The sequence below is a fragment of the Mastigoproctus giganteus genome, chromosome 8, assembly GCF_048544385.1.
Source record: "Mastigoproctus giganteus isolate SK-2022 chromosome 8, ASM4854438v1, whole genome shotgun sequence".
NCBI lineage: Eukaryota > Metazoa > Arthropoda > Arachnida > Uropygi > Thelyphonidae > Mastigoproctus > Mastigoproctus giganteus.
The window spans coordinates 19,154,512-19,181,999 of NC_143582.1; the positions used below are offsets into that span (position 1 = coordinate 19,154,512).

The following is a 27,488-nucleotide window of genomic DNA, read 5'->3' on the forward strand; positions in this document are numbered from 1 at the left end:
CCATCTATTATAAGAAAATTTGCTTCTTTCAGGAGTGAGTTATTCAAGAAGAAAGATTAGACATGAAAATAAACAGCTGAATAAGTATAGCAAGAAATGCAGAAAATAAGTGAAATTCATTTGTAACAAAATAGAAATTAGTCACGAGGCAAAATTTTTAAGCCTATTTTGACCTATGAATCTTAGCATTAACATTAGTAGAGGCATATGATGCAAGAAGGCAAGCTTATATAGCATCAGCCAAAAAAAAAAAAAAAAAAAAAAAACTTCCCATTTCACCCATTTATTAACTCCAAATGTTTGTCTAGTTCTCCCTTGAATTTATTTAAGCTGTCAACTTCTACGACAGATGGAAGTTTGTTCCAGCAATCAACCACCTGCTGGCTAAAGGCAAATTTATGCACATCTATCCTACAACTGTCTTTCCTCAATTTAAATTTATGTCCCCTCAGGTGAATAATCTGGGCAAGAGGAAGAATCCCATCAGCATTGAGTTTGCTCAAACCATTCAAATCCTTATACACCTTACACATGCCTAGTCTCCAGACACTGCAATTTGCGGAACTTAGTCTTTCTTTGTAAGAGCAATCCTTTGTTCCATTCACCAATCTTGTTGTCCTTCTCTGTACCCCTTCAAGCAGCTCTACATCCTTCCTAAAATGAGACCTCCAGACCTGTATTACAGTACCGGAAAGTCAAGGTGTTCCGGTTTACTCCTCCTTATTCCCTCATCTTCAAAAAATCTTATTTTCTTTTTATCAAAAATAAAAACCATTGCCTTATACAAGGGGATAATCACCACCTTATCCCCTGCTAGAAAAATTCCTGTATATCATTCACAAGACACCGTGAGCTACTCTTGCAGACTGTCTGCACTGCTCAGAAAACTTCATATCTCACTGCACTATCACCCCCAGGTCTTTTTCATTCTCTACCACCCTGAGTGTAGTACCACACAGTTGATTCGTTACTCTTGGGTTACTGCTACCCATATGCAGTACTTTACTTTTGTAGCCAGGTGGGCAGGAGCAGCAGTGCATAGCACACGCTTCTTGATTAGACCGGGGTTCGAGCCTGTGCCCACCAAATACGGAGAATGCGAAAAGGTCAGGGAATGACCTCCGCATATCCCCCCCCCCCGGAGCAATATGGCCTTAGCTGCTAATGCTCCTAAAAACCAAAATAAAAAACAAACTTTACTTTTGTCAATGCTCAACCTCTCAGCCCTTATGCTCAACTTTTCTAGATTCTCTTGCAGTAGCGTACTGTCATCAGTGTCATTAAAAAACCCTGCCAACCTTCGTATCATCTGCAAACATGGACATTAAGCCTGATATACCTTCATCAATATCATTGATAAATACAACAATGGGCCCAACATTGACCCCTTGGAGACACCACTAATAACGTTAGTCCATGAAGAGCAGTGTCCATTGATTACCACTCTCTGTCTTCTCCCACTCAACCATCCCTTTATTCATAGCAGCAACTTGCCCTTAATGCCATACTGCTCCAACTTGTAGAGTAGTTTCCTCTGTGCAACAGTATCAAAAGCTTTCCTAAAATCCAAGTATATGATATCAAAATTATTTTTTTCATCCAGTTCCTTTGTGACCTCGTTATAGTATCCAATCAAATTGGTCAGACAAGGCTTCCCCTTAACAAACTCATGATGTGTCTGAACTATAACTGTAGTCTTCTCTAGATGATCCTTCAGTGCTTCTTTAACCAGTTTCTCCATTAATTTCCCCGGAACAGAAGTCAAACTAATAGGTCTGTAATTACTTGTCATCCTTTGATCCCCCTTTGTGAATTGGTGTCATATTTGCAGATTTACCCAGTGGTAGATGATTAGGGCTCACAATACCGTTCAAAATCTTAATTTCGGTATTTTTATTTTATGAAACCGGGATACCGGTATTCCAAAAAAAACATTTTTCGCAATAAATTTTGATGACAATTAGATGCAATAAAGTAAGGAAAAAAACAGGTAATTACTTGAATTTACGTTTTTAATCAAACTTTTATTACAATAATAAATATTCTAGCAAAAATTATTAAACATACAGTTATTCTAAAAATAAAAAAAAAATAAGCATCCACACTACTTGTCCGAATAAAGAAACTCAATAGTGTTATCGTTTAAATTGGATCTAATTTTGGTACATATTTAATTAGCTGCAGAAAACGTCCTTTTGGATTCTGTGCTGGTTGGTGCTATTGTACTGAGATAGTCATACACGAGTTGCAGTTTACCCCCCCCCCCATTCCCTATCTTCAAAAAATCTTATTTTTTTTTTTTTTATCAAAAATAAAAAAAATTTCCTTTTTGACTTTTTATGGCACTATATCTGTATTAACGAAAGAAAGGGATTGGCGTTTAAGCTTGGTGAGGAAACCAAATCTATGTTCTGAGGGGTTATTTATTTATTAATTTTTATTTCCCTGTACCTTAGAATCGCCATTAGTGTCCATTGTTATTATTTTCGTACAGCAAGCTCCCATCAAGCACTAAGCTCCACAAGCTACTTGACTGCATTAAAAAATGAGAATTTTCAGGAGCTGAGGCTCCCTCAGCTCCTGAAAATTTGAACGATCTTGCACAGATTGTTCAAATACCTACCAAAATACCAAACAATCCTAACCATACAGCCAACATGCCTGATCTTTTTCTCACAATCAACTCTTCTAAGTACACGGTCGAAGTGAGTGGTCCTTTAGGCACCTCAGATCACAACTTGGTGATCTGGAGCCTTTTTCTTATGGTTATTCCCAACCTGGGATGACTCGCGAGATTTCTTTTCTTCTTTTCCTTGGTCAGATTACTGTTTCAAAACTTCTGATGTCAGTGTTTGCTCAGATCGTGTCAGTGAAATTATTCTTGTAGGAATGGAATCCTTTATTCCACACTCCACTTTAAAATCTCGTCCTTTATCTAAACCTTGGTTTTCCGATAAATGTGCTAAGGCTGTTCAAGAGAAGAATGTTGCATATTGTAATTGGCTTGTTTCCAATTCTTCAGTTTCATTTTCTGCCTACACCAAAGCTTGCAACAATTGTAAAGCAGTTATTAATCAGTTGAAACTAGATTTTTAACAGGCTAAGAGCAGAAAACTTGCTTCTTGCCCTAATGGTAGTCAACATTCTGGTCTCTTGACAAAGCTATTAGCCACAACTTTTGTCCATCTCTGCTCCCGCCTCTGTCAAAACCAGATGGTTCTATTGTCACTTCAGCCAAGGATAAAGCTGACCTGCTAGCACCTTATGTTTTTTTCCAACTCGTGTGTTAATGATCTTGGTAAAACACCTCCCACCATTCTCAACATGCTCCAGTCAATGCCTCCTGTGGTCTTCCGTCAAAAGGATGTCAGAAGGATTTCAACGAATCTTGATGCTAAGAAAGCTCCAGGTCCTGATGGTATTCCTCCACTTGTTCTCAAAACCTGTGCCCCTGTTTTTTGCTGCATTTTTTCACTTTCTTATTCCAAAGATGTTTTTCCTTCTGCTTGGAAATTTGCTCATATTCAGCCAGTTCCTAAAAAGGGTGGCAAATCACTCCCATCCAATTATTGTCCCGTTGCAATTACTTCTACTCTTTCTAAAGTAATGGAGAAATCAATTAACTGCCAAATCTTAAACTATCTATAAACCTTCTGGCTTATGTTACTGATTTAGGGAAAAATTCAGTGGAAAATTTCGGTGAAACACAAGCAGTTGCACTTGACATCTCAAAGGCTTTCAATCTTGTTTGGCATTAAGGTCTTCTAAACAAGCTTCCATCTTATGGTTTACCAACTGTTTTTTGTAATTGGTTATCCAGTTTTTTCTCTGACCACTCACTGAGGGTGATGGTAGATGGCTCTGTCTTCTAACTTTTCCACCAATGCTGGTGTCCCCCAAGGTTCATTTCTTAACCCTACTCTTTTCCTCTTGTATATTAATAACCTTCTTCCATTGACCGGAAATCCTATCCATAGTTTTGCTGATGATAGCACATTGCATTCCATTTTCCAGTTTGAGAAACCTTGCCCTGCTCAATCAGCTTCAACGTCTCAAATATCTGCTACCAATTCCTTAAATGCCAAACTCCAGGTAATTCTCCAGTGGGGCAAAGACAACTTAGGCGACTTCAATCCTTCTAAAACTCAGTCCTGTCTTATATCTCATAAAAAGGATTCTTTCTACTCCTATGCTTATCTTTGGTGACACTCCAATTTCTAAGCAAGATGATATATCTCTTTTTGTTTTTTTGTATTACCCTGACTTCTAATCTCTCTTGGCACAAGCACATTACCAATATTGCTTCCTGTGCCTCTAAAAAACTTGGTTTTCTCTTTCACTCTTTGCATTACTTTTCTTCCAAACAGCTGTTCACTCTGTACAAATCGCAAATCCTCCCTACCATGGAATATTGTTCCCACATTCCTGGAGGTGCTCCCTCTCTCTCTCTCTCACACACACACACACGCATACATACAGACTTCTCGATTTCATTCAGAAGAGCACTATTGGGCAACTTGTTTTCCAGGCAGCTGCTGCTTAATCCATTAGAAGCAGTGCAAGAATCACTTTCACCTCTGCCAGTGGCTACTGTTAACCTATCCATCCTTGTGTCCCCCATTAAAATCTTTAAACCCATTAAGGAATAAAGGAATCCAAAAATTAAAATCTTTGAAAATGAGAGATTTAAAAAATATAATTGGAACTGATAGACAGAAGCAAGATGAAGCTCTAGAAGTAGTGAACATCTAAATAATGAAATGAGCCCGTGATGAATAGTAATAGCATTATATCAGTTTACCTGTTATTCAAATTAACTAAAATGCAGTAATATACAGGCTGGTCTCAAATAATGTGATTAATTCATCCTGCAAGTGCATCATGCAAAACACGTTAATCGAATATAATAATCAATAGGAAAAATTATAACACTAATTTACAAATTTAAGTTTGTGTGCTGGGGTTTGAATTTCAATAGGTCCTACTGCTGAAATATGTTGCTGTGATTTCAAATATGACTTAGATTGTCTTCTATTACATCCAGATACATCACAATTTAAGAAATAAAAAAGTATTGTTTTTTTTATGAAGGTATATAACTTTATTGTATTTAGTAATGACAAATTGATAGTAATAACAAATTGATAGGATCACATTTTCATATATCAAAAAATACGTAAATACTAACAAGTATTAATCAAAATTCTGAAACTTTCATTATTCAGACCTTCGTCTCTCTCTTTGTTTGAAAAGAACGTTTAATCGTTTTTCTTTTATGTACAGTGCCAGGTTTCTCTCTTTTTAAACAACAGCAGTAGTCAGCCATCATGCTTGTATTCCACCTTCCCTGGTATCTCTGCTCCATTTCCTTTATGTCCTGATGGAATCTCTCCCCTTGTTCTTCACTCATCTGTGCAAGATTTTTGGGGAAAAATCAAGGTGGGCCTGCAAAAAGTGAATTTTGATGCTCATATTGCAACCTAAATTGCGAAGCTTTTCGAGCTTATTTTGAACAATTTTCTCATAATTCTGTGATTTATGATTTCCTAGAAAGTTTTCAATTACACTTTTAAAAGCAATCCAGGCTTTCCTTTCAACGTCAGTCATAGTAGTTTCAAACTGACCGTCTAAAACTAATTTTCTAATTTGGGGACCAATGAAGATACCCTCCTTAAATTTTGGGTCAGATAAACCGGGAAATTTACTGCAAAGGTACTTAAAGCAGTTGCCATCCTTATTTAATGCTTTAACAAATTGCTTCATTATGCCTAACTTGATATGCAGCGGAGGTAAAAGTATTTTATCTGGCTTCGCCAAACTTTCGTGCACAATATTTTTTGACCCCGGTGTAAGATTGTGCCTCCGAGGCCATTGCTTCTTTGTCCAATGCAGCGCTTTAGCTCTGCTATCCCATTCACAAATAAAGCATGGCATTTTAGTGTACCCACCCTGTCGCCCCAACAACATACATAACACTTTTAAGTCTCTACATAGTTGCCATTCGTGATCTTGATATTTAATTTTCTCCAGAAGCAACTTTAGATTGTCATAAATTTCTTGTAAGTAGACTGAATGAGCAACTGGCACAGATGTGTACTTATCTGCATTATACAAGAGAACACCTTTTAAACTAGTCTTAGAAGAGTATATAAATAGTCTCCATTCACTAGGAACATGTGATGGAGCACTTATTTATTTATTTTTTTTGGTAGTTGTTGGTAGTAGTGGCCGTAATGCACCTCCCAAGGTTTTTGCAGTACTTTGATCCAAGCCCAAGGCGGAATTCGAACCCGCGACCTTTGGGTTGCCAGGCAGGCACTTAACCCACCTGGCTAGCCCGGTCGGTGGAGCACTTATCTTTAGGCACTTATTAAACCAGCCAGCTATGTCACTGCAATGTACGTGAGGACCTCCTTCTTGTGAAAAATACTGTATAAACTCCCTTTCACGATTTCTGTACCAGGAAAATGATGTACCTGGAGCAAGTAAGTTCTTCGCTTGAAGTCTGGATCCCAGAATTTCAGCAGCATACTTTGGAAGACCTAAGTCCCTTACTAAATCATTCAGTTCGACTTGCGTGAATTGCTGTGGCATTAAAATATTTTCTGGTTGATAACATTTCTCTTCACTAACCTTTTTAGCTTCTGCTTTGGTGGAAGAAGATGTGGACTCCAAAGTTTTTGGTGGAGGTCCATGCGGAACCGGGCTTATGGCTAATGGTAGATCTGGATATTTCATACCCTTTTTATTTTTTGAATTGTAACCTTTAACGTCACATACACAAAAGTAACATTCGGCATGGCTTACTGGCTTATGCCTCACCATAGGAATAACAAATGGCAGCACACCTTTTTTCCTTGACTCCATTTTCTGAGATGTTCAACACATCTGCAGCAGCATATTCAAGAGGTAACCAGAAAGGGTAATACCCTTGATCTGGTTATCAGCAGTGATCATTCGTGTATTAAGAATTTGCAGATAAAGGAACCATTAGGTGGCAGTGATCACAGTGTGCAGATGTGGGATTTACTTAAAGATATAATTACCATCAGGAGTAAAGGAAGGAGTTTTTGCTTCTGTAAAGGTGACTATAGTGGTCTCAGACAGTTTTTAAATTCTGTACAGTGGGACCAACTGATGATTTTACCAGCAGCAAATTCTAAGTGGGAAGCATTCAAGGAATTAATAGTGGAAGCTACTAAACGTTTCATACCTATTAAGAAATATTGTTCAAGGTTTAGGCCTAATTGGCTGTCAAATGAGCTAATGAGACTCATGGCAGAGAAGAAAAATGCATGGGATGCATATAAATTATCAGGCGACACAGAAATCTATGGCAGATATAAACTAGTTTGTAATCAAGTCACAAAGGTTAGGCAGACGAAGGCAGATTACGAGAAATCTTTGGCAAAAGATGCTATGAAAAACATCAAAGATTTCTTTACTTGTATAAACTCTAAAAGGAAGGGGATGAATCAGATTGGTCCACTTGATATTGATGGTTCGACTGTTGATGATCCTGCTCAGATAGAAAACAAACTGAATGAGTATTTTGCATCTACATTCACACATGAGGAGTTATTAAGGATTGAAAATGCCAGAAGGTTATCAAATTGTAGCAGGGTGCTTAATGGTTTTGTAATAACTGAGAGCAAAGTGGAGGAGAAATTGTTGAAGTTAAACATAAGAAAGGTACCTGGGGGTGGATGGGATCTATCCAGTTATATTAAAGGAGGTGGCAAAGGAAGTAACCAAACCCTTAGCCATAATTATGAGAGCATCCTTGGATTCAGGGGAGGTCCCCATGGACTGGAGATGTGCAAGTGTATCCCCAAATCTCAAAGGGGGATCGAAGGGTGACACAAGTAATTACAGACCAGTTAGTTTAACTTCTGTTCCAGGTAAAATAATGGAGTCACTGGTTAAAGATGCATTGCAGGATCATCTAAACAAGACTGCAGCAATAATTCAGACACAGCATGGGTTTGTTAAGGGAAAGTCTTGTCTGACAAATTTGATTGGTTATTATGATGTCGTTACAAAGGAACTGGATGCAAAAAATAATTTTGATATCATATACTTGGATTTCAGAAAAGCTTTTTACACTGTTGCTCATGGAAGACTACTGTACAAATTGGAGCAGAATGGTATTAAGGGTAAGTTGCTACAATGGATAAAAGTACGGCTGAGTGGGAGAAGACAGAGGGTGGTAATCAATGGGTGCTGCTCTTCATGGACTAATGTTATTAGTGGTCCCACGGGGTTCGGTGTTGGGTCTACTGTTGTTTTGTATATTTATCAATGATATTGATGAAGGTATATCAGGCTTAGTATCAAAGTTTGCAGATAATACAAAATTTGGCAGGGTTGTTAATGACAGTAATGGCAGTGTGTTACTTCAACAGGATCTAGAAATTTGGGCAGATGGGCTGAGAAGAGGCAACTGAAGTTTAACATTGAAAAATGCAAAGTACTGCATATGGGTAGAAGTAACCCCAGGGAAATGTACCAACTGTGTGGTACTACACTTAAGGTGGTAGAAAATGAAAAAGACCTGGGAGTAATTGTGCAGTCAGATATGAAGTTTTCTGAGCAATGCAGACAGGCTGCCAGAGCAGGTCATGGGGTGTTGTTAATGATATACAAGAATTTTGTTAGCAGGGAAAAGGAGGTGATTGTCCTTCTGTATAAGGCAATGGTCAGGCCACGCCTTGAGTACTGCGTACAGGTCTGGAGGCCTCATTTTAGGAAGGATGTAGATTTGCTTGAGCGTGTACAGAGAAGGTCAACAAGATTGGTGAGGGGAATGAAGGGATCCTCTTACCAGGAGAGCCTTAAGTTCTGCAAATTGCAGCAGCTGAAGACTAGGCACCTGCGAGGTGATCTGATTGAGGTGTATAAGGCCTTGAATGGGTTGAGCCTGCTGAATTCTGATGGGATTCTTCAACTTGTTCAGATTACGAACCTAAGGGGGCATAAATTGAAATTGAGGAAGGACAGATGTAGAATAGATGTGCGGAAATTTGTCTTTAGTTAGCGGGTGGTTAATTGCTGGAACAAACTTACATTTGTCGTTGTAGTTGATAGGTTAAATAAATTTAAGGTGGAATTGGACAAATATTTAGAGAGGATCAATTTTTTATATATATATATATATATATATATATATATATATATATATTTTTTGGCTGATGCTGCATAAGCTCATACGCTTGCTTTCTTGCATCACATGCCACCAACACTACTACTACATGTATGGCATACTTTATGCAGTGCCCACGATTTTTTTACAAAATTGGTAATATTTCACCTTCGCTTTACAGGAACAAAACAACCACATGTGTAACAAAATGTGTCGGGACTGTTTATACACTTTCTGGTTGCCATACTAAAAGAAAACTAACACACAATGAGAACTCACGACGGTTTTTACAGGAGTACTGTGACCGCATAAGGGATGTGCCACTTATATAGGTTCTGTGGTTGAGTGGACTGTACAAACAAGTGAGTGCATGCCCAGACAAGTTGAACCCATAACAGGAGTCTTCTACACACAGGAGTCTCCCAGACTGCACTCGGAAAATAAAATTCTGGGAATCACAGGTGAGCTGGAAGAGTGAGGTGGGGGCCGTCTACCTTCATGGGTTTAGGTCGGCTACCTTGCAGTGTGGGTAGTTACGGGTTAAACATGCACAATCTGTTGTATTTGAGGCAAATATTTGATACTGATTGCAAATATAGAGGTATAAAACCTGTAAACCATTGCAGAAACTATAGTTAAGTACACATTTGCATATAATACCTAGGTAATATTTTGCTAATGAATTGTGAAAAATCTTTATGTGACAGAAACAAACAGACTTCGGTTTAGTAATCAGTAAACATGCATAAGTAACTGCCACATACTTTTCAGATACACTGTAAACCAGTGTAATTGGTCCTTGAGACATTCAGGAATGTCCATAAAGAATTTTAAAAATACCTTTTTTAAATAACTTTTTAACTGTATACCATGTAAAAGATAATGAAAATAATTATGGAATTAAATGTTTATTGCATAAAACAGCAGTTTGCAAACTGTGCGCCTCGGAATATTTTAAATTTTCAAGGGAAACACAGCAATACTCGACATCTGTTGGACACTGCACAAACTACTAGCTCAAGGTAGTTCACAGTTTTAATATTACTTATTCAGTTGTTTGGACCTAACTACTTAATAAACGGAACTGTTAGGTATTTCTTTTGGCCTAGGGGCGCCATGAAAAAATTACTGAGATGCTAAGGATGCCGTGAACCGAGAAAGTTTGGGAATCTCTGGCATAAAATACACAATGAAGAAATTATTTGTTACAGAAATATTTGAACAGAGTCGTTTGAACGGTGTTGGCTTTCTTTTTTTCATCAATCAATTTCCAATAGCCGACAACAATCTTCTCTAGGCCCTGGCGAAATAAATACCACAGAGAACCCCAAACCTTTTCTTTGAGGTTCTCTACGATATGAAAGATTTCATCTAGTTCTTTTACCGTTATATCTGGGCGCCTCCGTAGCCAGTAGTGCGTAGCACACGCTTCTTGATTAGACCGGAGTTCGAGCCCGTGACCACCAAATACGGAGGATGCGGAAAGGTCAGAAATGACCACCGCATATCCCCGGAGCAATATGGCCTTAGTTGCTAATGCTCCTAAAAACCAAATAACAACAACTACCGTTATCTCCTTCGTGGTAACATTTTCATCTGGCTCATTTAAAAATTAGAATTTTTAAATTTGAATTAATCTGAAAATTAGAATTTTTAAATGCAAGTCTGCAAGTAACTTTATTAGCAGGAGACAAACAAGTAAATGTCTTCTTCCAATGGTTGATGGAACACGTTGAGGCAGGCAGCAGGCGAACGCTTGTTTATTCCCCATCCGACGTGTGGTAAGCTTAGCACGCAATTCAAATCTTTTTTTAACTATCACATAGCCGACCGGACTAGCCGGGTGGGTAAAGTGCCTGCCTAGCAACTAAAAAGTCACGGGTTCGAATCCCGCCTCGGGCTTGGATCAAAGTACTGCAAAAAAAACCTTGGGAGGTGCATTATGGCCACAGAAGCTGATGTGCGAACAACTACAAAAAAAAAAAAAAAAAAAATCGCATTAACTGGAAATTTGTAAAGTGAAAAGTGGTATAATTTTTTCAAATAGCGGTAACTGAAAAATGCGTTAATCGAACTCGTGTTATTCGAGACCTGGCTGTATTTATTTGGGTTATGAATAGCAATCAATAAGTTTTAGTACATTTCCCATTCAATTTCACTACTGTTTGTTATGAAATGATGGATTGAACTGAGGTTTTCTTTAAAAAAAAAAAAAGAGAGAAATAAGTGATAAGAAATAAGAGAAACAAATTTTAATCACAAACTCCTTACAGCAAATGAGTTGTTGATTATATGTTCCTTCTCCAGATTTGATGCAATTTGAATCTTCATGTGTTAATTCAAGTTTAACAGTTGAAACTTCTCCTTTTTTTTTATTTAACAAAATGTAAAAGCAAAACAAATCAAAAGCAAAATATAGTACTTATCTTGGAATTTAATTTATCCACATACTTTGTTTTTTCATGAAAATTGAAAAAGAGAATAGCCAGTTTCATTCATGTTAAATCATTATTGGGCTCCATTATATGATGATGCATACAAATTGGCCATTTTATCAATGAGCACGTGTATAGTCTCAAACCAGCATGTGTCCATACTTAGAGACTATAGTATCCTTGGTAAGGGAATGTGTTCAGAGGAAATGATACTCCTTTCTTTTGCTGTTAAAAGAAAAGGAAGGAGTATCATCACTGTGGACATATATGATGTTTTATATGTTGTGTTATTATAATTCTGAGCAATTCCGTGATGAATTATTTTGAATTCTCTGCTAATCAGTAACTTTTTTTTAGTCAGCTTATTTCAGTGCAAAGAATACATATATTTTTTGGAAATTTGGAATTGGGACTGCTCCTGAGAATGGAATCTGTCAAAGTCACAGATCTCCAGCTCAAATGTTTTGGCCACAGCTCTACACATAGAAATATAGTTTTACATTTTCCATTTTACACATATACCAGAGGAATGTCAGTTATGAAGCAACTGACACAGAGGTAAAGTTAGTAAAGTGTTGCAAAATTAATGAAGCTAATACAAAAGTTATCTTTGCTAAGCCATCTGTTTATTTAAAGTTAAAAGAGAGGCTGACTGAAATTTAGCAAGAGGTTAATGACTTAAGAATTGGCTGGCTAGCCTTTAACGATTATTATAATGGAATTAAATGGCCTATACCTTTAAGAAAGAAAGGTATTAAATTGACTGTCTTTGTTTAGAAAGTGTGTTTGTTGCTGGATTTTATTGGAGAAGATTATTTTAGTTTCATGTATCATCCATGTTTAACCTTGTAAGGAATGGAAAATATAATTGATATTCGGTTAACCTTATGATGTTTAACACTTTCATATAGGGTATCAGATTAGAACAAATTATTATAAATATTTTAAACTGATGCAGAGGCCAGTTGTCTCTAGACCTTTATAAAAAAAAAAAAGGAAGCCCTTAGCATTAGTTGTATGTAAATTGTTGATGAGTCTGAACAGAATTTCCTGTGCACTCAACAAACATATGTACATTCATAGATGAAACCACATTACAAATGAGAAAATAAAAAAATCTTGAGGTAGCAAATATCCAATCAAAGGTAAGCAAAGGAAACTGAAAATGGTATAGGCATGTAAAAAGTATGAGAGATTGGAGATTAGCTAAACAACTATTTGAAGGAAAATTAATGTAATAGGCCCTGCAGCAGGAAAATTAATCTTCTAATGCTTGTTTGACAAGAATTAGAAGAAAGAAGATGTATCCATTTCCTTTAGCCCTAGCCTCTGCTCGGGCTAAAGGAAATGGATAGCAGGGAGTGAATGGAAGGATGATAGACTAAAACATGTACTGTAATAGTGACTTATACGTCCATTGGTATAACAGATTTGGAGGGTGAAGATAAATAAAATGTTGTATCATAAAAGCAATAAAACTAACACACAATAAGATAAACTACAGTTTTTGTTTGTAATATGCTCTTCATTATTAAAATATATTCAAAACACAAGTTTTTCTTCGGTGCTGTACATACCGATGAATAACTGATTAAAAATAAAACTTAATAGGATCTTGCTGTTCATAAATATTTTTTGCAGGTAGGAAATTTTGAAGCTTCTAAAAAGAAATTCATTTTATTCTGTTATAACACTTTGTATCTCTGTACGCAAGTGTTACTTTTAGTTCTGGGTTTTATATATATATTTTTTTTTATTTCCCTCCCACAGAATCCAGAGAATATAAATCTGAGTAGCAGCAGCAGCTCTGACAGTGAAGATGGACGTGGATGGGATGACAGCTCAGATGATAGTGATAGGTAAAACTGATTTATCTTCTTTCTGCCAGTTCAGCTCAGGTCTTCTCAAAATTATCCATCTTTCCTAGCCCTTTTTGATTTTTAGCTGTTTGTCCCACCATGGATCATGTTGGGTGTGTGTTGCTTCAGTCCACATTAGTTGTTTATCAGTCCAGTATCTCAAGTTATGTCTGTTGACATGACTGTTAAGATAAAACAAGATCCCTCATCACTAAACATATTGAACAACATTCATCTTGCCTCTCTCTAAGCCATATTAAAATTTTTGTTTTGGGGGGGAAAATACTCTCATCGAAGGAAAAAAATTTTTTGCTAATTCTTCTGATCTCTTATCTTTTGCAAACATTTTGAAGGATATATCAGAAAGAAAAAAAATAATTTAATTTTTTTAAAATGTCAGAAAATGCATTATGCAGACCTGTGTGGCTAGCCTAACATTCAGAATATCCTTGAAAGGTAATGAGGAGAACAGCAGGATCAGAGTTTAATGCAAAATAGAATTATGTGCATATGTATTATTTGCAAAAATAATTGAAATTACTTAGTAGGCAGATATGGTTTTTTTTTTTTTTTTGGTTTTTAGGATTGTTTGTTATTTGGTTTTCAGGAGCATTAGCAACTAAGGCCATATTTCTCCGGGGATATGCAGTGGTCATTCTCTGACCTTTCCGCATCCTCCGTATTCGGTGGTCACGGGCTCGAACCCCGGTCTAATCAAGAAGCGTGTGCTATGCACTGCTACTCCTGCCCACCTGGCTACGGAGGTGCCAGGCAGATATATGAATGACGTTTCAGATCAGACACTATCTGTTCAAGATTTTCTCTTTGCTCTTAGTGTTTCAAGCCATTTCATTTATGCTGTTTCTGTAGGAACAGTATTCAGTGATAGGGGGCACATGCAAATTAAAGATTTCTATGTTCCCTTCTAGTAGTTATTGCTGTTATTGATTATTTAAAAGTTTTTAAATTAAAAATATACCCATGCAAGCAATTACTTCATGACCAAACAGGGAACCACTTAAGAGAAACATCCATAAAAAATGTCTGAATATACTTTATCTTCTAGGAAAAGGGCTGAAACTAGTACAGAACTCCTGTAGTTTTGTATTAGTTTCTGTTATTATTCAATGCAGTTGAACTAGTTAAGATGTTTGCCAAACTGCTATTCAGCTGCTTTGATTACTGTACTTTGATTTCTTGTGTATATATATTTGCCTGTTGGTTGGTTGCCTACAAACATTACTGTTTTAGATGTGATTTGTTTCACTCATAGAACAACAAAAGCAAGCAACGTTTTCATATATTTTATTGACAGAAAAGGAAAAAAGTCCACTAGGCTGTGTTCTATTGCTTATTATTATAGACTCTGAATATAGCTTGTCTAAATCACTTCAATTAGTTTCTGTTATTATTCAGTACATTTGATCTGGTTAAGATGTTTGCCAAACTGCTGTTCAGCTGCTTATACTGTACTTTGATTTCTTGTATATATTTGTCTATTAGTTGGTTGCCTACAAATATTACTGTTTTAGAAGAAGAAAAAAAGTTCACTAGGCTGCTCTATTGCTATTGTAACATATTGCAGAACAGTAAGAATAACAACTGAATATAGCTTGTCTAAATCACTTCAATTATATTTTTAAAATGTTTTATGCAAAATCAAGATAATATAATGTTAATTATGAGAAACATGACTAGAAGAGATAAAATAAATAATGATATAAGAATGAATTTGGGAATAGAAAGTCTGAAGTAGAAGATGATTACATCACTTTTGCAATGGTTTGGGCACATGAAGAGAATGAACTTGGACAGATTACCAAGGAGAATGTTTGAGATGAAAATGGACAAGAAGAGGCCGAGAAGAAGGCCCAGGGAGAGGTGGAGAGATCAGATTAGAGAAGATATGGAAAGGGAATTGAGTGGGAGAGAATGATAGAAGACAAAATCTGGAAAGACAGAAAAAGATGATAGGCTTTGACTCACCTGACCCAATCTTAGGTTGGGACAGTGATGAAGATGAATATATGAATGACTAAATACAGTGATGGCTAAAATAACCACATTCTCATTACAAGAATTTGATTCCTTATAAACAATAGAAGGGGTGCATCATTTATAGGTGTGTGGTTTTTTCTTTTGTTTTTTTGTTGTTGTTTTTTTGTTGTTTTTTTTAAGGGTGAGCTATGTTGCCTCAGGAGTTTTCACACAAAAAGCAATATGGAAAACTGTTGCAATATAGACTTTCCACTATACTTGCCACTGAGGCTAACAGAATTGCTTTAAAGGAAGATGGTTCTTTCACCGTTGTTATTAGGATGTAGCCACATTAGTAATTTTTGAAGTTAAAATGGATGCTTGGTGATGGCCCAATAATCTGATTATTCTGCATTTTTGCATATACCTTTGATAAAAGTGGGGTTTATCTCATTTTGATAATTATTGAAAATATATATGTTGATGTTCTTTTTTTTATTATTATTATTATTTGCAAAATTTAAAGCAGCTTTTTTTTTTTTCAAAGTAAATGCATACAATTTATGTCATATTTAATTTCTTTAATTAGTGGCTCAGGTGAGTATTCTGATTGGACTGCTGATGCTGGTGTCAGTGTTGAGCCAGCAAAACAAAAAGCAAAGCCTTCGACCTCTTCCTCCTCAACATCATCACGTGCTCGAAGGCAGGTTTCATCTGATGATGAAGAAGATGAAACAGAAGAAGAGCAAGACAGTGATAAAAAGACAGAAGAAATTAAAAACAAGAAGGATGTTAAAAAGCCAAAGAGAAAAATAGTAAGATTAATTTTAATAGCAATAATTTGCCTTATGATAGAAAATGTTATTTTCTATCATAAGGGAGAAAGTGAAAGTTGCACTTATTGCAACTTTCACTTTCTCCCTTATGATAGAAAATAACATTTATGCCTAAGAACTGACAATAATGATGCTATAAAACATGGGGCAATATAAAAAGCATACCTTTTTGTTTCTGAATTTCTTTTAGGAGGTTTTACGGTTCAGCAGTTAAACTCTCATTAAGAAAAACAAATTTTAATCACAAACCCCTTACAGCAAATGAGTTGTTGATTATATGCATTGCTTCTCCAGATTTGATGCATTTTGAATCTTCATTATGTTAATTCAAGTTTCAACTTCACCTTTTTTTTATTTAGATTATTATTCCTTAGGCTTATTTGGAATGTTTATAATCAAAAAATTTAGAGTACTGATGTTTATTAAGTTTATTTTATTTTATTTTTATTTTTTGTTCTTAACAAGTGAAGAATGCTGTGCTAGAAAAATTTTTAGATATTGCAGCCTCTTCTAGCCTGATTATCCAAAAAAATTTTTGTTCCATATTTCATTCATATACCAAGTAGTACTAATTGAAAAAAACAACACAAAAGTTTGGTTGTTATCAAAGTCTTAAAAATAACATGCTAGTAATACACTGATTTATTTTGTTTCAAAATTTTATCAGGCTATGTTTGTCTGCTTATGCCTCACTCTATTAATGAAAGCTTTTTTTTATGCTAATTCATAGTAGTGAAGAAGCATTTTCTGTGGAGATGTAAATGACTCACTTATGAAATGTTTTGTAAATAATATTTGATTACAGTAACCAAAATGTTACTGTAATCAAATAATAACACAGTAAAAGTATAAATTGTAGAAAGAAAGAATCAACAGCTTTGCAATTATTCATATGAATGAACTGCAGTTATGATTTGCTTTAAATAATGAAAGCAAAAAAAAAAAAAAAAAAAAAATTTTTTTTTACTTTTAACCCATTGGCACTTGCATCATTCAGAAAAATTTGAAAAATGTTCATCAAGAAAAGCTCTTTCCTTGGTTTGTCATTAAAAATTTCAGAAATCTCTGTTGAATAATGTATCCCCAATTCAGGGGAGCAAAAGATGACATGAATAATTACAGACCTGCTAACTTAACTTCTATTCCAGACAAAATAATGGAGCCACTGGTAAAGGAGTAATGCATAATCATCCGGACAGGAATGCAACATACTGCAGTCACAGCATGGATTTGTTTAAGGGGCAGCCTTGTCTAACCAGTCTGATAGGTTACTATGATGCAGTGACTAAGGAACTGGATGCAAAAAATAATTTTGATATCATATACTTTGATTTCAGAAAGGTTTTGATACTACAGCACATAAAAGGACTGCTGTATAAACTTGAGCAATGTAGCATTAAGGGCAAGTTACTCCTATGGATAAAGGGGTGTTTGAGTGGGAGAAGACAGAGAGTCCTGGACACCTGCTCTTCATGGACTAATGTTATTAGTGAAGTCCCCCAAGGTTCAGTGTTGGGCTCATTGTTTTCTATATTTTTTAATGATATTAATGAAGGTATATCAGGCTTAATGTCTAAGTTTTCAGATGATACAAAGGTAGCATGGTGGTTAATGGTAGTAATCAAGGTAAGATACTGCAACAAGATTTGAAAACATTAGGCAGATGAACTGAGAAATAGCAGTTCAAGTTTAACACTGACACAAGGTACTGCATGTGGGTAGCAGTAATCCCAGATTAACATATCAACTGTGTGTACTACACTTGTGGTACTACATTTTCCTGTGTGGTACTACACTGTACCACACAGGAAAATGAAAAAGACCTGGCAGTTAATTGTGCAGTCAGATATGAAGTTCTCTGAACAATGTAGACAGGCTATCAAGACAGTTTACTGGATTTTGTCAATGATATATACAAAAACTTTGCCAGCAGGGATAAGGAGGTGATTGTCCTTTTATACAAGGGAATGGCTAGGCTGTATCTCAAGTACAGCATAAAAATCTGGATGCCTCATTTTAAGAAGGATGTAGATCTGATAGAATGGGTGCAGAAAAGGGCAATGAGATTGGTGGAGGGAACGAAAGGGTGATCTTACCAAGGAAGGCTTCCTGCAAATTGCAGCATCTAGAGCAGGCCCCGGGCAAACTATGGCCCGCGGGCCGCATGCGGCCCGCCGCACATTTTTGTACGGCCCGCGAGCTTTAATTGTATTTTCGAAAAAAGGTTTACTTATTTTATGCCTTTTGCGACACCTTTTTTGAAAAATAAATTTGTATATGTAATACATTATAGAATTTGTCGACTTGTAAATTGTTTTATCATCTCTGTATTGTTCAAATTGAGATAGAATTTGAAATTGTGCGCGAACTGGAGCGAGCCAAGAGGCGCTTTTATAACAGTATAATTTACGATTATAAACTAACCGCGTAAAACTACGGTAACAGACAACCGGTGATGGCGACAACGGCTTTGCTGCGGTGGTGGAGTAATAGGATAGGACTGCTGACCGGCAGCAGTTCCAATCTGTTTTCTCTGACGGTCATCCCGCAGTTAGTTATCTTCAGTTATTATCTTGGTGCCAGTAGCGATAATATTTACGCCCTTTTAAAAATGAATAAAAAACGAAAAATTGAACAAGAGCATCGTGTCTTCAATGAAGAGTGGAACACTAAATATTTTTTTGCTAACATAAATAACAAGACTATTTGTCTCATCTGCCAGGAAAGTGTCTCAGTGTTGAAAGAGTACAATATTAAAAGACATTTCACTACTAAACATTCCGAATATGGTGCCAATTTAACTCCGGAAGCAAGAAAGAAAACTGCTGATGGATTGATTCAAAATTTATCTAGACAACAAAATGTGTTTACGCGGCTAACTAAGGAACAAGAAGCTACTGTAGAGGCAAGTTTGTTATTTCTCATATAATTGCAAAAAGCAACGAGCCTCTTTCTGATGGAGACTATATTAATTAAAGAATATATGACTGAAGCTTGTGGAATTATATGTCCTGACATTAAACACAAATTTGAGAATATAAGTTTATCTCTGCAAATCGTAGTAAGAAGAATTGAATGTATCGATACAAATTTGAATGAGCAATTATTATCAGTATTAGAATCCATAACATGGTACTCGATAGCTCTCGACGAAAATAGTGACCAAAAGAATACTGCGCAGTTATTAATTTTCATACATGGATGTACCTCTAATTTTGAAATTATTGAAGAGCTTCTTTCAATGGAATCTCTTAAAGACCAAACAACGGGAGCTGATATAATTGAAAAATGCTTAACAAGATATAATTTACAATGGAACAAAATGGTAAGCGTAACAACTGACAGAGCACCAAGTTTGACAGGTAAAAATGTTGGAGCGTTAAAGAAAATTCAGGATAAAATTTTTGAAAATTATCCTGATTATAATTTAATTACAATTCATTGTATTATACATCAACAAGTATTATGTAAAAAATGTGTTAAAAGTTGAACATGTCACTTCTTATATTATTAAAATAGTAAATTTAAATAAGATCGAGGGGCCTGAAACACAGACAATTCATTAATTTTCTTCAAGATATTGAAAATCCGAGTACACAGATATTCCTTATCATAGCCAAATTCGATGGCTTAGCTTAGGAAAAGTTCTTCGGCAAGTATGGGATCTTAAAGATGACATCGTTCTATTTTTAAAACTGAAAAATATTATGGACTTTCCTGAATTAACTGATAATAACTGGATTTGTGATTTTGCGTTTACCCTGGACATCATGACACACTTAAATACTTTCAACACCGTGTTACAAGGGAAAAATTTATATGCCCATGATATGGTAAAAAGTTTGAATGGATTTCAATTAAAACTCCAGTTGTTCCTTCGACATTTATTGATTAACAAGGTAGACCACTTTCCAACCATGAAGTTGCTGAAGATCCCAAAAAATAAATTTGAAAAATATTGTGAAATTATCAACGCTTTTCACGAAGATTTGGCGACTTCCAAAAAATTGACACAAGTTTGGCAATAGTGCGCCACCCATTTTCAATAGAAATTGGGTGGCGCACCAAGTGAACTACAACTTCAGATTATAGATCTGCAGTGTGACACCGATTTAAGGGAATTGCACCGTCCTGAGGAAATCTGTAAATTTTAGAATACTCTTAATTCGGACAAATTCAACGAACTTAAAGATTTTGCCCGAAAAATGTTGGTTATTTTTGGATCAATCTACATATGTGAACAAACATTTTCCATCATGAATCTAAATAAAAATTCTTTACGATCAAGCATCACCGATGAACATTTACAAGCAGTTTTAAGAATCTCAACTACAAAATTAACACCCGAAATTAAAAAAATGTTAAAAGATGTAAAACAGTTCCATTCATCTCATTAAATTCTTGTTTGTTAGAGAATTTTTTTTTATGTTATATTTCTTCTTCATGATAACAAATAATGTATATCTAAAAATAGTATTTTACGTGTGGCCTGCCTTCTTTTTGAATTCCTAATGTGGCCCTTCAGCCAAAAAGTTTGCCTAGGCCTGATCTAGAGACTAAATACCTTCAAGGTGATCTGAAAAAATTAGGTAGATGAGCTGAGAAATGGCAGTTGAAGTTTAACGTTGACAAATGCAAGGTACTACATTTGTCCAAGCACTAATCCAAGATTAGCTTACCAACATATACTAACTGACCAGATTCCCTTAAATGTAAATTGTAGTGATTTACACCCTGTATTTCGTGGTATCCAGGGTGCCGCAAGTGGGTAGGTGAGGTAAACGTTGCTTACGGGCAGCATTCAGGAGGGCACTTTTTTTTCTTCTTTTTTTTTTTACATATACAAGGTGGACCTCTCTTTAATGAACTTCTTTACACTGAAATTTTTTATTTGACGATATTTAAAATAGTTTCAGTAGAACGAAGAAATTATCCATATAACGAATGGATTAAGAGAGACTTAACTGGGAATGCACTGTTCGCCCCTCTGGTCTTCAGGCAATCGAGGCAATTAGTTTGGCTCTTAATTCGTGCTACTATGCATGAATAGAAGAAATAAAGAAAAAGAAATGGGAAAATGGCATTTTTTTTTAAAACAACTGACAAAAATTAACACCATGTATAACGACTGATTCTTTTTGCCTGTACAGTACTAGACGATTTCATGTGCATTAACATGAGAATTGCTCATGCACGTCAACAGAAATGCTCCTTTTCTTTCTTTCTTTTTTTTTTTTTTTTTTTTGTTTTGGGGGCTGCATCCCCACACCCTGCTAATATAAAGAGAACCTGATACTAACAACTCATACAATTACTGCAGAAAACATCAAATCATTAAGAAACTTGAAAACAAACAAAAAACTCATCTCATCAGTCCTCTCATGCCGGCTGGTGCCGACCGGGCTAGCCGGGTGGGTAAAGTGCCTGCCTGGCAACCCAAAGATCACGGGTTCGAATCCTGCCTCAGGCTTGGATCAGAGTAGAAAATTCAAAAACCTTGGGAGGTACAATATGGCCACAGAAGCCGATGCACCAACAACTAACAAAAAAAACAAAACATGCCAGCTGGTACACTTCATCAAACATCCACACTGAAAACATTTGTATTCCGAAACTATCAGATTCACACTCATGCACCATTCAATTACACTCTTACATCTATCCTTTTGCAAATGGAATAACATGCAATAACCGAGGTAGCGGAGCAGCATGACGATAACTAAACAACAGCATGATAATTTCGCATTTCATGCTAAAATCAGAAGTGAATTTGCATCGAATCAAGCAGTCAAATGTAAAATGAGCTAAATTACGCATTCCCAGTAATAAGCCAATCACAGAGCTCAACCAAACAATCACTCCATTCTTAGGCCACGCCTACAACCGAGATACCATGTTCTGTAGTTCAGCCAGAATAAGATACAGTGTATATGATAGTAATTTTAGCAAGGCAATGTACAGTGTTCGGGGGATCTTCAAAAGAATTATATGAAAATGACAATGGTAACTTTTTAAAACTTATTGAAACAATTGCTAAATTTGATTCAGTTATGGCAGAACATATTCCCCGTATCTAGGAATCTGAATAGAAAAATATTGTGCATTATTTGGGTAATCAAATACAAAATACGAGATCCGCTATAAAATACCAGAAATGACTAGAGAAGCTAAATATTTTGCTATGATTTTACTATAATCACTGAAGATGAAAATATGGATACAAGGAATCGTTAAATCAATAGCTTTAAAAATAACATTTTATAAGTTTCTTTTATAATTTGGCATGATGATTTAAATAAAATTAATCTAGTAAGTAAAATGCTCAAAAAAAAAAAAAAAAAAGATTCCGATACGCTTGAAGATATACACTCTTGAATGTTTACAAAATATCACGGAATATTTTAAAGAAAATAGAACAGAGGAAGCAGTCCAAACAGTTCTCGATTCGGCTAATAATATGGCTGCTATCATTGTCATTGAAGCATCATTTCCAGAAGTAAGCACTGTAAGGAAAGGATTGAAAAAACATCATTTCGATTATGAAAGTAGAGATGAAGCTATTCAGGATCTGCTATAAAATTTCAAAATTAATTTTTTCTTTCAAATTATGGACACAATAATTTTATTGTTAACTGAAAGGTTTACAAATATGAAAGAACGTGTAGAAATATTTAAAATGCTTTATAACATTTCTGAATTTAAAAAAATGGTTAGATGACGATTTATTAAATCGTTATAAAGATTTACATATTAAGTTAAGTGACATTGATGTGATGAGTCCGGTATTGATGGTTTAGCACTATCTGAAGAACCTTAAGAGTACTTCAAATTTATATTAAAGACAATATTACTCCATTTGAAGTGTTACAATATATTTTTAAAAACGATTTTAGAGATACTTTTCCAAATGTAGCAGATGCATTAAGAATTTTTCTAACTTTACCAGTTTCAGTTGCCTCAGGTGAATGGAGTTTTTCAAAATTAAAATTAATCAAAAATTATTTACGATCGACAATGTCTCAACAACGAATCTCTGATTTGGCAAATGATTTCAATAGAAAATGATCTTTTGGAACAAATAAACATAAATGAATTAATTAATAAATTTGCACATCTTAAAGCAAGGAAACATAAATTTTTATAGTTTTTTAGCATTATAATTTTCCTTTTATTTTATGATTGCCCCACTGGTGGTATTTTAACCTTGTCGTGGTGGTGGGGCTTGCATGTCTCAATGATCTACAGAGCTATGCTGGTGGTAGTTTGCTACTGGTATTGCCTCCCAAGCCAGAAAGGTTTGTAGCTAGAGACCAGACGAAAAAATATACCCAAGTCCTCCATGTCGGAGGTTGATGCAATGGGCCAGCTCCCCATTCATCATAAAACATTCTTTCAATGCTAAAAGACCTAACAGAGAAAAAATCGGACGGACAAATAGGAATTGAACTGGCAAACAGAAAAGGAGTATGAATTTTGGCTGCTGGAATGTACAGGGAGTTAGCACAAAACAAGATGAAGTTTATTGGAATTGGGAAAATATAAATTGGATGTGGCAGTCTTAACCGAAACAAAGAAGAAGAAAGGAAAGGTGAAGAAATGACTGGAGAATATATTTTCTTTTGGTCTAGTGTCAACTGACATGTAAGAGCTAAGGCAGGGGTGGTAATAATGTACTTATTCACAAGAATCTCAGAAAGTTTATTGAAAAATGGAGTTTTGTTGATGAACTAATCATGACCCTTGAAATTAAAATATATGGAAGAGAAATTACTATTATTGGGGTATATGCTCCTAATAATGAGTCTCCTACAGATATATCTGCAAAAAGTCCTCTAAGGTTGGAGTTATACATACCACAAGTTTAGACAAATACACCAACCATTGAAATAAACTGATTTATTGATAAAATAATACTAAATAGTATACTGAATAAAACCCCTCAACGTGGGCACCTGTACGTGGTGAGGGGACCTCCCAGTGACGCTGCTGGACTTCCAGACTAGCGTCACTGGGATCTAACGCCCACAGCCCAGGTTCCAGGCTTACATCAATGGAATCCGGCGTGTTTGCCGTGCGCTGCGACCCGTGTAAATTCGGAAAGGGGGATCCTGGTGGTTGAGGGGCCCAGCTTCAATACACCACTTTGGCCCCTGCTTTGACAAGACGGGAGGTCCTGGAAGGCCCGGCTAGGATCAATCGGCTAGTAGGCTCGCCTGCGAGGGTCAACCGTGTCAATGCCACGCCCCTGCCCTCATGGTCCGAGGGACAGGATTCAGGCTGGCAGCAATGCGGGTATAGTGTCTGGGTAGCCCTGGCGTCCCACTCCCAAGCGCATTTATTGCATGCCGGGTAGTGGGCGTCCCTTTGGGCTCCGTGGTGGATGGGGAGCCCGGGCACTGAACAATTTAAAAATCTCTATGAATCCTGATAAACTTATTTCTTCAGGGGCCCAACCCGGTCCCTATCTGAAAATATAGACACTGACAGCACTATTGCGTCAAAGAGGCAGCGGACTGAACTACCATCAGGGCCTATCCCACGGTTTTTAATCATGCACTCCACCAATGAAAAACCGATTGGTAAAATGTCACCTTTCTTTATACAGAAAGGGTTAGATGGGTTAGCTGGTTCACCCAAATCAGTTAAGAGGCTCCATTCTGGGGATCTCTTGATTGAAACTAAAAATGACAGGCAATCTGAACATCTACTCTGAGTAACATCAATCGGAGGAATCCCTGTAACCGTGACACCACACAGAACACTAAATTCATCGAGAGGTGTAATTTCAGAGTGGGACCTTCTCGACGTTACCGAGGAGGAAATCTGCTCGGAATTGAAGTCCCAGGGAGTTATTGCCGTCAAAAGAATTAGTGCACGTAGGGATGGGAAACTGGTTAAAACCAGAAATATTATCCTAACATTCAATTCACCTAAATCTCCTGATGAGATTAAAGCTGGATACATAAACTGCCCCGTGCATCCATATGTTCCGAACCCTTTACGGTGTTTCAAATGCCAGAAATATGGACACTCGAAAATGGCCTGCCGTGGTTCCCTTGCATGTGCTCGATGTGGTGCAAAGGACCACGAAATAACTGGATGTTCAGCTACAAAAGCCGCATGTATTTTTTTTTTTTTTGATTTGGTAGTTGTTGGCGCATCGGCTTCTGTGGCCATATTGCACCTCCCAAGGTTTTTTGCAGTACTTTGATCCAAGCCCGAGGCGGGAATCGAACCCGCGACCTTTGGGTTGCCGGGCAGGTACTTTACCCACTTGGCTAGCCCGGTCGGCTGCCGCATGGAGAACACCATGCTGCAATGGAGAACACCCTGCATATTCAAGAGCTTGCCAGCGGTGGAAGGAAGAAAAGGAAATACAACGACTAAAGGTAGAACTTAACATCTCATACCAAGAGGCCAGGAAAGCAGTTAAACCAGTAAGTAGTGGCAAAGCAACATACGCCGAAAAGGTATCCAATAAATGCTCGATTGGCACCCAAACGGATATGACTGTGCCACCAAAAGAGTCATTCACGCCCATCGCCCGCTAGTTCAGTAAAACCAGCACAGAAATCTCAGTCAGCTGCCACTCCAATATCGGTACCTCCTAGTGCTCAAGCACTACCAAAAGCGAGCACTAAAGTAACAGTACAAAAAAATCAAGAGCCCATGCCAGGACAAGAAAAAATGGATGTCGAAACCAAGGAGGTACATGACAATTCAGTCTTGGAACTCTTTACGGAGAAAGAGATGGACACAGGACAGCGCCCTTTCTTCCCCAAAAAAGACAAATCCAAGACTGATAAAAGTAAGCCCTCAGCACCTCGGAAGCCGCCTGATGGACCCACCAAGCCAAAATAATGGCTAAAATCCTACAGTGGAACTGTCGTGGATTCCGACGAAACATTAATGACATCAAGGCACTTCTGCAAAAGTACAAACCATCGTGCTTTTGTGTACAGGAAACCTATTTAAAGGCGAATGATGACCCCACCATACGTAACATTACGATCATTCGTAAAGACAGAATTGGGGATGGTCCTGCTCATGGAGGAGTTGCAATCCTCGTGAGCAACCAGATTCCCTTTCAGCCTTTGCAACTTACAATCAACATAGAGGCTGTAGCAATTCGCCTTAAAGTGGGGTTCTTATTAACTGTTTGTTCTCTTTATTTACCACCTGGTATTGACTTCCTCCAGGAAGACCTTGATGATCTCGTCATGCAATTGCCTCCCCCTTTATTATTTCTTGGGGACTGTAATGGACATTACACTCTGTGGGGTAGTACTGACATTAACGGAAGGGGACGAGTCATAGAGCGTATGCTCAATGACAATGACCTCTCCCTTCTCAATGTGGGAACACACACTTTCTTCCACGTGCCTACCCGTACTTTTTCTGCCATTGATCTTTCTATCTGCTCCCCTTCCCTCCTCCTTCCTTCAGCTATATGGGAGGTGGAAGAAAACCCATATGGAAGCAATCACTTCCCCGTGATAACCACCTTAACTAGTGGTAGACCATGTCAGCCATTTAGTTTACCGCGGTGGAAGATTGATCAGGCTGACTGGAATGCCTTTCGACATCTGGCAAATCTTGACATCGCTACAGTCAGTCGGGAACATATCAATGATGCAGTCGCGTACATTACAGAAAGTATTGTCCAATCAGCTGCAATTGAGGTATTGCTCAAAACATCAAAGGCAGATATTGTTGGGATATCAGAGACGTGGTGTCACACAGATATAAGGAATGAAGAACTGGAATTTGGGGAGTACAATGTGTATAGAAAGGATAGAAAGGACAGGAGGGGAGGAGGGGTTATGCTATTAGTTAAAAAACACATAAAATCCAAGGAAGTGAAGCCAGTCGACATTGATGGACAGGGCAGTGTCGAGTCAGTTGGTGTGACATAAGCATAGGGAAATCAAAATTGAGAGTAGGAGTGTGCTATAGGCCTAATGACTCTGATGAGTATAATAAGATACTGTACAGGGAAATAGAATGGGCCAGTAAATCAGAGTCTTATAATGGGAGATTTTAATTTCCCAGATATTGACTGGAAATTGTGGGTTGGTCACTCACACACCAGCAGGGCTTTTGTGGATTTATTGGATGATTGTTTTCTACACCAGCATGTTCGGGAGGCAACTAGAGGGAGTAATACTCTTGATCTGATTATCAGTAGTGATTCTTCATGCATTAGGAATCTGCAGATAAAGGAATCACTGGGTGGCAG

The 27,488-nt window shown here is 36.9% G+C and overlaps 1 protein-coding gene across 1 annotated transcript in view; it reads left to right on the forward strand.

Moving 5' to 3' along the window:
- BRWD3 (bromodomain and WD repeat-containing protein) overlaps nt 1–27,488 on the forward strand; it is a 279,424-nt gene that overhangs the window by 146,763 nt on the left and 105,173 nt on the right. The window contains exons 20-21 of the mRNA XM_090380158.1: nt 13,348–13,436; nt 16,003–16,228. Of these exons, the coding sequence (XP_090236284.1) occupies nt 13,348–13,436; nt 16,003–16,228 (315 nt within the window). The remainder of the gene's footprint in view (nt 1–13,347; nt 13,437–16,002; nt 16,229–27,488) is intronic.